The following is a 15,247-nucleotide window of genomic DNA, read 5'->3' as shown; positions in this document are numbered from 1 at the left end:
TTTATTTTTAAACCAAGCATGTCTCTTCAAGAATCTCTTTGGGGTGTGTGTGTGGGGGGGTGGCCTTTAAAAACAGAAACCTCTCTGGTCTTACAAAGCCAAGCCCTGCTCTCCCCAGGAAAGGATTTGGAGAGTCACCTGATGGCAGAAGGGACAGACAATGCTTTGCCACACGAGACACGGACAGGAATGAGTCTGTACGTGATTACAGACAGGGAGGGAAATTTCACTGGAGGGGAGGCAAATTGCTTGCACAATCTTACCAGGCCTTGCAGCAGGTCGGAGCTGCTTGGAACTGCTTCGGGTGTCCATGACGAGCTTTTTTTCACTTCCCAAGCTTTTGCTTGTGTGTTGAAACTGGAAGGAGTTGCACGAAGAACAGGGACTCGGGCAGGGGGGCAACAGGGAGGCATTTCCCTGGGAATATGGCTTAGCCCCACCTCCCTGTTGGGACCGGCTGACTCAATCCAAATATGTAGTCTGGTGGGCAAACTATTGTGTGTGCATGCGCGCTGAATCATATAGTGGTAGAGTTGGACGGAACCCTCAGGGTCATCCAGTCCAACCCTCTGCAATGCAGGAAGTGTGTGGGGGGGAATTTAATGAAGTTATAAGCCCCACCTCCCAATCTCCCTGCCCAGTTACCCCACTCCACGTAGCCTCCTAAAGATGCTTGCTAAGAGAGTTACCCCAAAAATGAGCAAGCCAGGATCCCTGCAGTTTAGGCAAGACCAGGGCAGTGACTCGCGCAGAGAAAGACCGGGCTGCCTCATCCGTCCTGCACATCTCTGCATTTAGAGTAGTTTGGAACATTCAATTGTGCCCAGTGCAAAAGCGTGGCAAAACCGGTTCTCCCACTCCGACGAATGATTCCAAGGATGCACACGAGTGCATCGTGCAGGGATGCAACAGGCAAACTCACTTTCCAGAGACAGATAGGTGCTTTGCATACCTATAAGGAGAAGAATCAGGCTATGGATGCACAGGCAGCTTTTGAGCCCAGCTCCTCATTATCGACCCTTGGACTGCTAACTTTCATTTTGTTGCCAGCAGTGGGCTTAACCTCTGAGAATACACAGAGCGCAATACCCTCCAACATTTCTCTGATGATAATAGGGACATCCTGTTTAATAACAATAATAGGGACATGGGTGGCACTGTGGGTTAAACCACAGAGCCTAGGACTTGCCAATCAGAAGGTCGGCGGTTCGAATCCCCGCAATGACGGGGTGAGCTCCCGTTGCTCGGTCCCTGCTCCTGCCAACCTAGCAGTTTGAAAGCACATAAAAGTGGAAGTAGATAAGGAGGTACCACTCCGGCGGGAAGGTAAACGGCGTTTCCATGCGCTGCTCTGGTTCGCCAGAAGCGGCTCAGTCCTGCTGGCCACATGACCCGGAAACTGTACGCCGGCTCCCTTGGCCAGTAAAGCGAGATGAGCGCCACAACCCCAGAGTCAGTCACAACTGGACCAATGGTCAGGGGTCCCTTTACCTTTAATAATAATAATAATTCTCCAGTCACTCTGACAATAAAAACGTAACATAACATTATAAAACTTCCCTTTGCTGGGCTGCCTTCAGAGGACATCTTTGAAAGGGTGTATATTCCTCCAATGAAAATAGGGACGTCCTAAGGAAAATCAGAAACTGGGACGGCTTCTGAAAACCCGGGACTGTCCCTGGGAAATAGGGACACTTGGAGGGTCCCTTCTTGATAGGCGTGGGCCTTTTAAAATGACAACAATGTGAAGTTTAAGGGGAAATAATAGTCTCTGAGCATGCACAGAGTGATGCCCGTTTGCAAAAAGACACTGGTTTTTAGAAGCTGTCTTAAGCGATCATGGAGGAACGGCTGATGGGGATCGACAGAGCCTTTTCTGTGGTGGCTCCTATATGGCAGAGTCCCTCTCCGGAGAGGTTAAACTGGCTCCCTCTTCGCTCTCCTTCCAGTGACAGGCCAAGACCTTGCCTGGAGAGGGCTTTGGACAATGGCGATTACGGGGCTGCTGGGCAGGGCAAACGGGATTTTAATTTCTGGTTTCAAATGCGCTGCGATGCGCTTTACTGTAATTATTGTTCTTCATTAACCTGCCCTTGTCACTTTGCATTTCCGAACGTTGCTTTTCAAACGCTGCAAGCCTCCTCGAATCCCAAGGTGGGGGAGAGAGGGAGGCGTTACAGATGCCGGGAAGGGACCCCAGGGGTCATCTAGACCAACCTGCCGCAATCCAGGAATGCCGTGGGATAAGGATTGGGGTCGCATCTGTCTTTGGCGAACGTGGTAGACGAATCGCGGCGTATTTCGCACCCTCTACACTCCTGGGTTGATTTAGAGGCTGGATTGGGTGATCTGGTCATGCAATAAATTATTATTATTATTATTATTATTATTATTAACAATGGGCATGTGAAATTGCACATACGCATTTGACTGCTTGCACACCCTGTCACAACTGGCAGTGTGGAAAAGTGAAGCCAGGATGGGGTTGGGCAGGGGGACGGATCCTGCAATGTGGGCTCTGGTCTCCAGGAGGGAAAAAAGGGGCTAGTTTTTGCAGAGGTCACCCATAAAAGAAGGAGGTTTGCAGGTTGTGGATTTGTGCATGTTTAGAAATACCCACTGAGAAGATGGTAAAAGTTGGGGGTGAGGAAGGCAGCAGGGAGGGACTAATCCAGGCACCACTTTCCTAGAGGAGACGGCAGGAGCAGAAAACTCTCTGCACATGTTTAGAGGCACGCACTGCCTTCTCTCTCCTGCCGCAGAGGCACTCTGCACATGCCCAGAGGCACTCCCTCCCTAGAGGATACAGTAGAGCAGAAAACACTCTGCACATGTTTAGAGGAGCACTCTGCCTTCTCTCTCCTGCCGCAGAGGCACTCTGCCCATGCCCAGAGGCACCCCTTTCCTAGAGGAGACGGCAGGAGCAGAAAACACTCTGCACATGTTTGGAGGTGCACTCTGACTTCTCTCTCCTGCCGCAGAGGCACTCTGCCCATGCCCAGAGGCAACCCTTTCCTAGAGGAGACGGCAAGAGCAGAAAATACTCTGCACATGTTTAGATGCACACTCTGCCTTCTCTCTCTTGCCGCAGAGGCACTCTGCACATGCCTAGAGACACCCCTTTCCCAGAGGAGACAGCAGGAGCAGAAAACTCTCTGCACATGTTTAGATGTGCACTCTACCTCCTCTCTTCTGCCGCAGAGGCACTCCCTTCCTAGGGGAGACAGCAAGAGCAGAAAACACTCTGCACATGCTTTCAGGTACTCTTTACCCTCCCTCTCCTGCCACAGAGGCACTCTGCCCATGCCCAGAGGCACCCCTTTCCTAGAGGAGACGGCAGGAGCAGAAAACACTCTGCACATGTTTGGAGGTGCACTCTGACTTCTCTCTCCTGCCGCAGAGGCACTCTGCCCATGCCCAGAGGCACCCCTTTCCTAGAGGAGACGGCAGGAGCAGAAAACACTCTGCACATGTTTGGAGGTGCACTCTGACTTCTCTCTCCTGCCGCAGAGGCACTCTGCCCATGCCCAGAGGCACCCCTTTCCTAGAGGAGACGGCAGGAGCAGAAAACACTCTGCACATGTTTAGAGGAGCACTCTGCCTTCTCTCTCCTGCCGCAGAGGCACTCTGCCCATGCCCAGAGGCAACCCTTTCCTAGAGCAGACGGCAAGAGCAGAAAATACTCTGCACATGTTTAGAGGAGCACTCTGCCTTCTCTCTCCTGCCGCAGAGGCACTCTGCCCATGCCCAGAGGCACCCCTTTCCTAGAGGAGACGGCAGGAGCAGAAAACACTCTGCACATGTTTAGAGGAGCACTCTGCCTTCTCTCTCCTGCCGCAGAGGCACTCTGCCCATGCCCAGAGGCAACCCTTTCCTAGAGCAGACGGCAAGAGCAGAAAATACTCTGCACATGTTTAGAGGAGCACTCTGCCTTCTCTCTCCTGCCGCAGAGGCACTCTGCCCATGCCCAGAGGCACCCCTTTCCTAGAGGAGACGGCAGGAGCAGAAAACACTCTGCACATGTTTAGAGGAGCACTCTGCCTTCTCTCTCCTGCCGCAGAGGCACTCTGCCCATGCCCAGAGGCAACCCTTTCCTAGAGCAGACGGCAAGAGCAGAAAATACTCTGCACATGTTTAGAGGAGCACTCTGCCTTCTCTCTCCTGCCGCAGAGGCACTCTGCCCATGCCCAGAGGCACCCCTTTCCTAGAGGAGACGGCAGGAGCAGAAAACACTCTGCACATGTTTGGAGGTGCACTCTGACTTCTCTCTCCTGCCGCAGAGGCACTCTGCCCATGCCCAGAGGCACCCCTTTCCTAGAGGAGACGGCAAGAGCAGAAAATACTCTGCACATGTTTAGAGGAGCACTCTGCCTTCTCTCTCCTGCCGCAGAGGCACTCTGCACATGCCTAGAGACACCCCTTTCCCAGAGGAGACAGCAGGAGCAGAAAACTCTCTGCACATGTTTAGATGTGCACTCTACCTCCTCTCTTCTGCCGCAGAGGCACTCCCTTCCCAGGGGAGATGGCAGGAGCAGAAAACACTCTGCACATGCTTTCAGGTACTCTTTACCCTCCCTCTCCTGCCACAGAGGCACTCTGCCCATGCCCAGAGGCACCCCTTTCCTAGAGGAGACGGCAGGAGCAGAAAACACTCTGCACATGTTTGGAGGTGCACTCTGACTTCTCTCTCCTGCCGCAGAGGCACTCTGCCCATGCCCAGAGGCACCCCTTTCCTAGAGGAGACGGCAGCAGCAGAAAACACTCTGCCCATGTTTAGAGGCACGCACTGCCTTCTCTCTCCTGCCGCAGAGGCACTCTGCCCATGCCCAGAGGCAGCCGGAGCAGCAAACTCTCTGCCTGTCTGCCTCTCGCCGCTCCCCGCTGGCCTCGGCCGGCTGCTGCCCTTCCCTTCCCGGCCCGGCCGGCGGAGGCGGAGGCAGGGGCGGGCCGGTTGGGGCTCAGCTGATGCAAGCGGGGGCCGCCGCCTATATAAGGCTCCGCGCGGCGCCTGCTCGGCACCTCCCTTCCCGAGCCCGGCTGTGCCTTTTCCATCTACAGTGGCGCCAGCACTGCGGAGCCCGAGCCTCGGTAAGGGGGACCGCGGGCCGGGGGGAGGGCTGCCGAGGGCCGGATCAGATCCCCCCCCCGCTTGTCTCCCCCCCCCCCCAATCCCGGGCGCTTTTGCAAAGCCGCGTCCATTGCATTTGCAAAAAGCGCTTTGCAAAAACCAGAGACGGCTGGATCTCCGTAGTTCTGCAATGGAAATGGGGGGGGGGAGGGAGAGAATGGTTGGGGAGGAGATTTCAGATGGGGGTGTGCGAATGCCCCCCCCAGCAAATAAATAAAGCAGGCCGGGAGTATTGCATTCCCCCCCCCTTGTTTGCAAACTCATTGCATGGCGCGCGCCGCTGAATCCGTCTTGTGTGTGTTTTGAAGGGGGGGAGGGGTTTTGCAGTGGGAAAGGAAGGGGGAGGGGCTGGGGAGGCAGCCCTTCACCCCCCCCAATATCCCCCTTTCTCTCTTTTTTTACCGTGTTTTGGTGGCCCCCCCTTATTTTTGCAAATGGGGGTGTGTGTGAAAATCTTATGTTTTTCCTTTTTGCAAACCTGGTAGCATTGAAAAGGGCCGGATTGTGTTGTTGTTGTTGTGTTGCAATCCTGGGGAGGTGTGTTTGCGGGGGGGGGAGGAAGCTTTGCGGGGGCGTATCCGTTTCACGCCCCCCCCCAGTGGTGAGCGATTCTTTTTCTCCTCCCCCCTTTTACCTTCTTCCTGAATGCAATAATAGAAAATGAACTCAACGCGAATGATCACGCCCCCCTCCCTTGCTATCCAGGATGTAGGGTTTTTTTCTTGGGGGGGGGGTGACTTAGGAAATAGTCCACCCCTCCTGGAAAAAGGGGTGTGTATTTTTGCTGTCACCCCCCTCCAATTGCAGATTTTCAGAATAAAGTCCAGAGAGCGTTGGGTTTATTATTATTTTACTGCAAATCTGCGAGTTTCCTTCTCTTAAAGTCTATTCTATCTGCCCCACAAGATCGGCTGCAAAATATTATATATGGTTTTTGTGGGTCGACGGGATGGGGGAGGAAATATTAAAATTTTGTTTTGCTAGGGGGGGATATAACATTCCTCTCCTACCAGTTCTCAGCTGCATCTAACTGCAACCACTGTTTAGATCTATGGGCATGACCACTGATTTCAGTGGGTCTACTTGTGAGTAGGGTTTGAGTTGGCTGCATAATCCCTGCTTTCCAAAAGGGGTGTGTGTGTGTGTGTGTGGTGCCCACCCCCTTTGTACACACCCCCTTTTCCCTTCCTTCCCCGGGGCCTGTACTTCCAACATCTGCCTTCGCTCCAAGAATTTTGTTCCCCCCCTTCCTTTGAAAAAAAAATAAAAATAAAGCAAAACCTCTTTCAAATAATAAACAAGGAATGTTCTTCCTAAGCTTTGCATTGCATCACAAAGGGACGAAAATCTGGTGCAACACAGAGAGAGAGAGTGGGGGGGGGGGGAGATGGAGATATTTTTGTAATAAAGGCCTTGTGTCGAAGAGGTTGGGAACTGAATCTTAAATGCACAAACTATTATTACTGTGATTATGACGATGATTATGATTATTAAATACGAGGATTCCTGTGCAAAAGGGCCTCTGTTGTCAGAGAAAAATACTTGCTCCCCCCCCGAAACCCCCACTTCTTTGTGTGTTTGTTTGCAAAATCTCCGCTTGCAATTTTCTATATTTCGGGACGCACGCTGTTCCTGTGTTGTGTTGTGTTGTGTGTCATTTGCAAACCCTCGTTCTCATGTCTCTATCCTTTTTTCCAGGAGTCTGGTGCTTTGCTTTTAAATTTCCTTTGTCAAAAATGAGATCCCCACCCCCCCAAAAAAAACCCCAACAGCTATTTTATTGTTATGCGCCCAGTGGCTGAATCTTGAACTTTTTTAAAAATTAAAATTTCTCCTCTTTTCTCCCCTTTTACAGGGTCTCCATCGGCAGACCCGGACTAGCTTCACCCCAGTTTTTTTTCCTTCTCCGCCCCCCTTTCCTTTTCTTTACGCCCCCCACTTCATTTGCATCTTCAAAACCTCCAAAATGGTGCAGAAAAAAACAGAACTCAAAGGTTTCCACCGTTCCTTTAAGGTAAGATAGATTAAAACTATTATTATTTAGCGGAAGTCGGATTGCGGAGTTAATGTGTCTGGGTTTTTTAAATGCCTTCTGAAAGTTGCTTCCGTTTTCTGTTTTTCCCTTTAAAAAAAAAAGAGTTGTGTTTTTGCAGTGCAGTCCCAGGCATATATATGTATAAAGAAGCCCCATTGAATTCAATAGGGCTTACTCCCAGGTAAGTGGGCCTAGGCTTGCAATGCCTTTGTTGCTCATTGATAAAAAAATTGTGGAGAGACTTATGTTGGGAATCAAAATATGTGCTGTGAAACCGTTTGCACTGAAACTTTTGCAGCAAGTATATCCATTATAAAAAGGCTTAATTTTTTTTTTAAGGTGCATGCAAGCTTCTGAGCTACACAGGACTCCTAGTCACGAGAGCTGACTCGGGATCCTGTGTGGCACAGGTGGTCTTCCTCAGAGTAGTGGAAAATACTTCCTTAGTAGGCCTAACCCCAAAACTTTTGCTGCTGCAGATATAATAGTAGCATATAATTATAATATAATATAATATAATATAATATAATATAATATAATATAATATAAATGCTGCACACCGCTACGTAGATATGCTGAGGATTGGACCACCTTCTCCCTGCCCTCCGCCCCACCAAAAAGCAAGTTTTTGACCTTGTCCTTCAAATTATAGAGGACCATCAGGACTTGACGGTCTCTGCCCTGAGGAGATTACAATCAAAGGGGGGAAATCAGCATGGGGACGTAGCAGGTGGTTGGAGCCAGAGAGGAATAATAATACCTTTATTGTCAACGTACAACCTGAAATCAACCGACATAATAATGATTAAAAGGAACCCGACATAATAACAAATAATAATAATAATTAATAAGGATTTACGACACCTTGTCGTAGGGTTTGTCTTGGTGGGTGTGCCTGGTCAGAAGCAATGCTTTAGCGTCAAGTTGTGTTGCAGTTTCGGGCGTCTGCATGGAGCGCCGTACATTTTTACTTTTCTGAGTTGTGTGTGAGATTAATTTGCTGCTGGGTCGGCCTCCTAGAGGAGAAGCCTTTGGCGCTTGCAAGCTCTTTTGAAAGAGAGAGCTGGGTGCTTGCATTTAATGAAGGCTTGCTTGCCGTTTCGCTGGCGCCCTGACATGCAATGGTGCTGGGGTTTTTGTGCCTGTTTTGCTGAATGAGCAAAAAGAGGGTTGTGTCAGTTCCTTTGGCCGGAACGTGTGTTTAGGGAGACGGCCAGGGCCCGACTTCTGTGTTGTGCAAGTGCGCCAGGGAATCCTGTCCTTCCAAACAGGTTGCCTGAAATGTTTGGGGAGTGATGCAAGTCGTGCGTAGGCGCCGGCTCAACTTCCGTGATTTATGAGCCAACGGCAGTTCCCCAAAACCCTTTGGCAGGCTGGCTCAGTGGTGACGTGACCTCTCTGCGTCTCTCTGCTCTCCATAGGCAGGTTTCTAGTCCTCATGGAGGCAGTGATATCGCCTGCACGCTTTCTGCAATTCCTGTTGATCCTCAGATGCTCTCTGCTAGTTGCAGCCAGGTTTCTAGTCCTCATGGAGGCCCAGATGTTGTTGCTACAGGGGTGTGCGTTTGTGTAGCAATGGTTGCTTGTGTCCTGCCTCCTCTGAGTAGAACCTGGTTGGATGCCTCCCAGGTTGAATAAAGGAGGCCAAATTGGATAATGCCATACAAGTGTTTTGTTTTTGTAATTTGCACGAAACAGGGTTATGGCTGGTGTGAGTCAGGATCCCGCAATGTGGCTCCAATTGTCTGAACTGCTGAGTGGCAGGTGACCTTTAGCTTGTGAGATGACGGGTTCCTGCCACTCCAAAGGTTCAACACGGGACCCTGCATTGGTTAGAGACTGGTGCTGATATTGCCAAGGTTGTGGGTTCAGTCCCCGTCAGGGACAACTGCAGGGCTGCACTCAAACACCCGGAAAACACTCCCAATATTTTAGCCTTTCTTGAACAGACAAAAGGAGGGAGGAGTCCCGGGGCCAGACAGGTTTCCATGCCTGTCTCTACTGTCTTGTACCCATTTCACAGGCGGGATAGCCGAGTCCCGGTTGGTTGTTTGGCCCGGCAGATTAATTCCTCCCTGCAGGGCTGCCAACCCTGCGCTCAGAGTCATGGGGTTTGTCCCGTGATGTGCCGCCTCCCTCCCTCCCTGTCTGGTTGCCGAGGGCTCTCCCTAATTATGGGATGCCGGCGTCCTGGTTGGCAGAGGCTGGGAGCCACGCGGGAGGGCTGGTCCTCTGCGGCTCGGAGCCAGACCGGTTGGGCAGGTCGGAAGAGAAGCTGGGACTCCCTCTGGGGAAAAGAATCCTAAGAGTTAGAAGCGGTTCCTGAGGGTCATCCAGTCCAACCCCCTGCAATGCAGGAATCTTTTGCCCAATGTGGAGCTCGAACCCGCAACCCTGGGGTTTCATTGCAGTTCAGGCCTGGGCTGAATCTGCCAGGAGAACATTGGAAAGACTGCAGGATGAGACGTGGCCTAGCACCATCCTGTTCTCCCAGTGGCCAAATTACCCCCAAGAACCTAGGGATCCAGATAGACTGCCGCTGGACAGGGAGGTTCCATAGGAACATAAGAAGAGCTTTGCTTCAGGATCCGGCCAGTGACCCACCTAGCCCAGCTTCTGTTCTCACTGCGACTCACCGGATGCCCCCATGGATCTGAGCAAAAGAGCAACTCTCCCCTCCTGCAGAACCGTCTCCTTTTGGAGGTTGTGGCCTCTCCTTCCTTGGAGGTCTTCAAGCCAAGGTTGGGTGGCCATCCGTCCTGGGTGCTTGAGCTGAGATCCCTGCATTGCAGCGGGTTGGGCTGGATGACCTTGAGGGGTCCCCTTCCAACTCGCTGATTCCATGCTTTCCAGCAACTGGTCTTCAGAAGCATTTCTAGCCTTCCTTACTAGTAGCCTTGTCTGCCGTGAAGTTGCCTCATCCTGTTTTTTTAACCCTTCTGGGTTGGTGGGCATGACTGGCTCCTGCAGCAAGGAGTTCCATAGTTTTAACGGTGCACAAGAAGGGCTTTCCTCTGTCCGTCCCGGATCTTCCGACCGTCTAACTTTGTTGGGACATCCGCAAGCGTTTGTGAGAGAGGGAGAAAAGCTTTTCACTCTTTTTTCCATGGCGGACGTAATCCTGCAAACGTATGCTTGCTTCCCTCTTCTCCAAATTAAAAGGCCGAAAGGTTGCACGATTTTTTGCAGCTGGAATAATCCTGCAAACATTGCAGACGAGTAGCCGTGTGGGTCAAGACAACACAGCCATGGGGGGCCTCTGGTTCTCCGGTCATCATGGCTGGGCTCCAGCTCCCAGTCGCCACCATAGCCCAATGGTCAGGGATGATGGGATTTGTAGTTCTGCAAAGAGGCCTGCCTTCTTCAGTCCTTTGCAGGTTTCAGAGTCGGGAGAGTTGAGTTTGTGGCTCAATGGAGATTCGAACCCAGGTCTCGCCTGCTCCAGCTGTGAGATGCCGGTTTTGAAACGGTGCTCAGACTTCCAGAGTGAATCTGTGTCGCGTCAAGGTCGGGCACCGAGGAGTCTGCGACTCCAAACCCTCACTGGCTGATCTCTGGAATATCTCTCGCTCAACTTCAGCCTGCTTCGCAAGGTTGTTAAGATAAAACAGGAAGCTTCCTTGCTGGTCCATGTAGCTCAGTATTAACGGCAACCAGCTGGCAGTGCCTATCCAGGGCTTCCTAGTCAGAGATGTTGAGGATCAAACCTAGGCTTTCTGCGTGCAAATCTTCCCTGCATCGCAGCGGGTTGGGATAGATGACCCCCTGGTGTCCCTCAAAAATCTACGCTTCTATGATAACTATGGGGTGAGAGAAGGAACCCTTTTGTGGGGTCCATCGGCCGCCTCCATCCATGCCTCCAAATCTCCTATGTTCTTAACCCCATCCCCTGCCCTACAGCCAACCTCATGGGGTTTTCCGCCTGCAGATAACAGCTGCTCTTTAGGAATAATCTTATTTTCGTTTCCCTCTCCAGCGCATGCTGAGATCCCGTACTCCATTCCTCCTTATGTAATGCAAAATCTTTTCTTTGCAATTTAGAATGTGGGTGTGTGCCTCAAACGCACGGGGCTCGACATGCCCCCCCCCCCCCGGTTGCGTTTCCTGCCAGTATTTTTCCAAGAGATTTCTTGCAAGACGCCTTTCGGGTTGGCGATGGTCGAAGCCTCCCGGCCACCCTGTGACTTTGCTGCCTAATCTCAAATTAATGCCCTTGCGCTTATTTTTAAACATGCCGGCACACACACACACACACACACACACACACACACACACACACAGCCTGCACAATAGATTCCCTTGCATTTATTGCTTGTCGTGAAAAGCCTGGGTCCTTAAGTCGATTGCTGCGCAACTCTCCAGTTTTAAAAGAGAGCAATGAAGGGACTGTGCGTGCACAGAATGAAGGGTTTGTGTGCGCACACAAGTGTGTTTCACGGGGTGAAAGAAGGAGGCCGCCGAATGGAGGCGTGACAGTTCCTGCAGTCCCCCCCCCCCCTTTTTGCACTCCGCGTTTTGCAAAACTCGCTTGCGGCCGGGTGATGTAACTTCTCCGCGGCTGGGAGGCCCCATGGAGGGATATTTGGCGCAGCGCGGGATGGGTTATGTAAGCGCATCTTGGCCTCCGCAGTCTGTGCGTTTGGTGCGCAAAGGCACAAGGGAGTCTCATACAGGGAATTCGCAGACCCGGGTTTTGCAAAATCCAAAGTGGCAGGAGCAGAGAGGTTGAAAGGGGTCTGTGGGTTTTCCTGTTGTTTTTTCGCATTTTTTGAGGGATGGGTGGAAATTAAGCAGGCACAAAGGGGATCGGGGGTTGGCGCAAGCAGAGCGGAAAATAATAAGTAATAATAATAATAATAATAATTTATACTTCCCCACTCCAGTCTGGCTGGGTTTCCCCAGCCACACTGGGCGGCTCCCGACACATAGAAAAACACAATAAAATGTCAAACATTAATAGCCGCAATCTTTTTTTAAAAAAATGTTTTTATTAACAATTACAACATATCATATTCATTATTTTCTCCCCTTTTCCCCCCACCCCCCTCAAACTCTCCCTCCCCTCCCCCAGAGATTTCTCAGCAAATATTATTCTCTACATCTTGCAAAATTATACAATCCTTACATTATCTGTCTTGCCATGTTATCAATCAATAAATTTGTGTATGTTTATTCAGAACCTGCCAAGGAGTCCAACTCATTTTTTTTAAAAAGTAATTTGCAAAAAGTTCCAATTCTTCTTTAAAGTCACAGTTGTCCTTATCGCGCAGTTTGTATGTCAGTTTAGCCAATTCTGCGTAGTTCATCAATTTCTCTTGCCGCTGTTCTTTATTAATAGCCGCAATCTAATAATAAAAAGTCACAATGTGCCCAGCCTCATGCATTGAGAATGGATTAAAGGGGTGTGGGAGAAGGCTGGCTTTCAAAAGAGGGTCTGGAGGTGAAGGCTGCGGATAGAATCATAGAATCGTGAGCTGGAAGGGAACCCCAGGGGTCATCCAGCCCAACCCGCTGCAATGCAGGAATCTCAGCTGAAGCATCCATGACAGGTGGCCGTCATACCTTTGCTTCAAAAGCCTGCAAGGAAGCAGAATCTGCAACCTGCCGAACGACTCTTACTGTCAGAAAGTTCTTCCTGAGGTTGAGTTGGAATCTCGTTTCTGGTCACGGGTTCGAGTCTTACCGTCCGGAGCAGGAGGAAACTAGCTTGTTCTCTGCTAAGGACCAATGCAACAGAGGGCTGTGTTTGTGTTCAGAGAGCTTGAACAAAACATTTCTCTCTCTACTGACGCGGGTGGCGCTGTGGGTTAAACCACAGAGCCTAGGACTTGCCGATCAGAAGGTCGGCAGTTCGAATCCCCGCGACGGGGTGAGCTCCCGTTGCTCGGTCCCTGCTCCTGCCAACCTAGCAGTTCGAAAGCACGTCAAAGTGCAAGTAGATAAATAGGTACCGCTCCAGCGGGAAGGTAAACGGCGTTTTCGTGCGCTGCTCTGGTTCGCCAGAAGCGGCTTTGTCATGCTGGCCACATGACCCAGAAGCTGTCTACGGACAAATGCCGGCTCCCTCGGCCTATAGAGTGAGATGAGCGCACAAACCCCGAGTCGGTCACGACTGGACCTAATGGTCAGGGGTACCTATACCTACTGTGGGAAGCGCCTGCCTCCTTCACCTGAGTAGATTTCATAATAATCGGGAGGACAGCCTGTCTATCCAGGCTGCAGGTTCAAAAGGCGCCGCTTGTGATAAGGCTGCTGCTCCCTCCCTTTTTTTGGCCTGGAATGAGATGGGGGTGGATTTGGTTTGCGGTCAGGGGGTGCTAATAATGGGGTTTACGATGGGAGCGGGGGGCTTAATCCTCGGAGGCTAGTTCCCCCCCAGGGGGAAGAGTTGCTTGAGCACGTGCAGAGAGCACTCAAGGAGCAGGCTTGGAAACTCAGATATGGAAGCCAGGCGCCAAATCTTAAACTAGGGTTTCCTTTTGGGTGAAAGGAATTCCAAGTTGCCTTGTTGGGGCCAGAGGACTCAGAAAATGCGCCTGACTCGGATTTTCAAACGCTGGTTTTGCTACTGGCGCTGGTCCGGCTGCGACGACGTGATATTTGGGCGCCATTTGGAAACCTCTGCTTTAAGAATTTAAGAGATTCTTAGAAGAGTGGAGTAAATGCTTGAACTATTTGAAAAGCAATTGTAATAAACAGATTACGCTGGTAGGACTGCAAGAAGTTCTGTAAGGAGGATTATGTGAAATATTGCAAAGAAGACTATGAAGAGAATTCTTAGTTAATGATGATTAAAAGTAACAGAGAAATTAAGAAATGCAGAACAAGTGATAAAGGACGGGAAATCTTCAGAGGTTGTTGATGGAAGTCTAAAATATTGTATAAGATAAGAATTTGTGTTAAATGACAGTTGGAAATGATATGTTAAAAAATTAATAAAAATGTATATAAAATAAAAGCTGTAGTCCACACTCAATGCTGTTTCCATTTCCACTGTGCGTGTTTCTCCGCCTTGCATATGGGGACAAGTGAATTGTCGTAAGAGCAAGCTGCGGTCAAGCAATGTAGCTGAGATCGTTGAATTGTTGCGTTGGAAGGGACCCCAGCGGTCATCTAGTCCAACCCCCCCCCCGGCGAATAGACATTCTGCTGCTGTGACCACAACCTAGGTTTAAGGTGCCAAGCTTAGATAGCTGAGTTTCAAACACGTGGGGGCCTCCTACAAAGAGATGTTAAGGATTGAGGGCTGACTAGATGACTCTTGGGGTCCCTTCCAGCCGTTCCCTGATTCTGCGACAGGCGCTGTACCCTGAGCTGCTCCTCTTCTACCTTCAAGGTACTGAATATAGAATGTGGACTTGAGGAACCTGGATGAGAACTCTGTTGGTTAGAGCGTGGTGCTTGATAATAATGCCAAGGTTGCAGGTTCGATTGCCGTGCAGCGGGTCAGACTAGATGATCCTCAGGGTGCCTTCCAACTCTTAGTATTCTACGGTTCTATTCCTTAATATAAATGCTGGGGGTGTATTCAAAGTCCATTTGCTACCCCCACACCACCCCTGTGGCGCAGCCCAGAAAGGAATCTGCCACATGCTTTTTTATAATAATAATAATAATAATAATAATAATAATAATAAATTAATTGATACCCCGCCCATCTGGCTGGGTTTCCCCTGCCACTCTGGGCGGCTTCCAACAAAGTATTAAAATGGTCTGTTAAACATTAAAAGCTTCCCTAAACAGGGCTGCCTTCAGATATCTTCTAAAAGTCTGGTAGTTGTTGTTCTCTTTGAAATCTGGTGGGAGGGAGTTCCACAGGGCGGGTGCCACCACCGAGAAGGCCCTCTGCCTGGTTTCCTGTAGCTTTGCTTCTCGCAGGGAGTGAACCGCCAGAAGGCCCTTGGCGCTGGACCTCAGTGTGTGGGCAGAACGATGGGGGTGGAGACGCTCCTTCCGATATATAAATGCGCAGCTCAGGTCCAGGAGAGGCTTAGTGTGAATCTCAGGTCTAGCAGACGCCTCCTGTGTTTTCTGCTTCGGAGCACCTGGTGTCTCTGCAAGCTTCTCGCCTCGCCCTGCCCTGC

The 15,247-nt window shown here is 50.6% G+C and overlaps 1 protein-coding gene across 1 annotated transcript in view; it reads left to right on the top strand.

Moving 5' to 3' along the window:
* Window positions 1–4,970: 4,970 nt before the first annotated feature.
* MKNK2 (MAPK interacting serine/threonine kinase 2) overlaps window positions 4,971–15,247 on the top strand; it is a 43,491-nt gene continuing 33,214 nt past the window's right edge. The window contains exons 1-2 of the mRNA XM_080989027.1: window positions 4,971–5,088; window positions 6,984–7,142. Coding sequence (XP_080845153.1) covers window positions 7,095–7,142 — 48 coding nt within the window. The 5' untranslated portion in view covers window positions 4,971–5,088; window positions 6,984–7,094. The remainder of the gene's footprint in view (window positions 5,089–6,983; window positions 7,143–15,247) is intronic.

The sequence above is a fragment of the Podarcis pityusensis genome, assembly GCF_964106645.2.
Source record: "Podarcis pityusensis genome assembly, chromosome: 18".
Lineage (NCBI taxonomy): Eukaryota > Metazoa > Chordata > Lepidosauria > Squamata > Lacertidae > Podarcis > Podarcis pityusensis.
The sequence above is the reverse complement of the archived record's forward strand: the minus strand, read 5'-3'. Positions and strand labels throughout refer to the sequence as shown.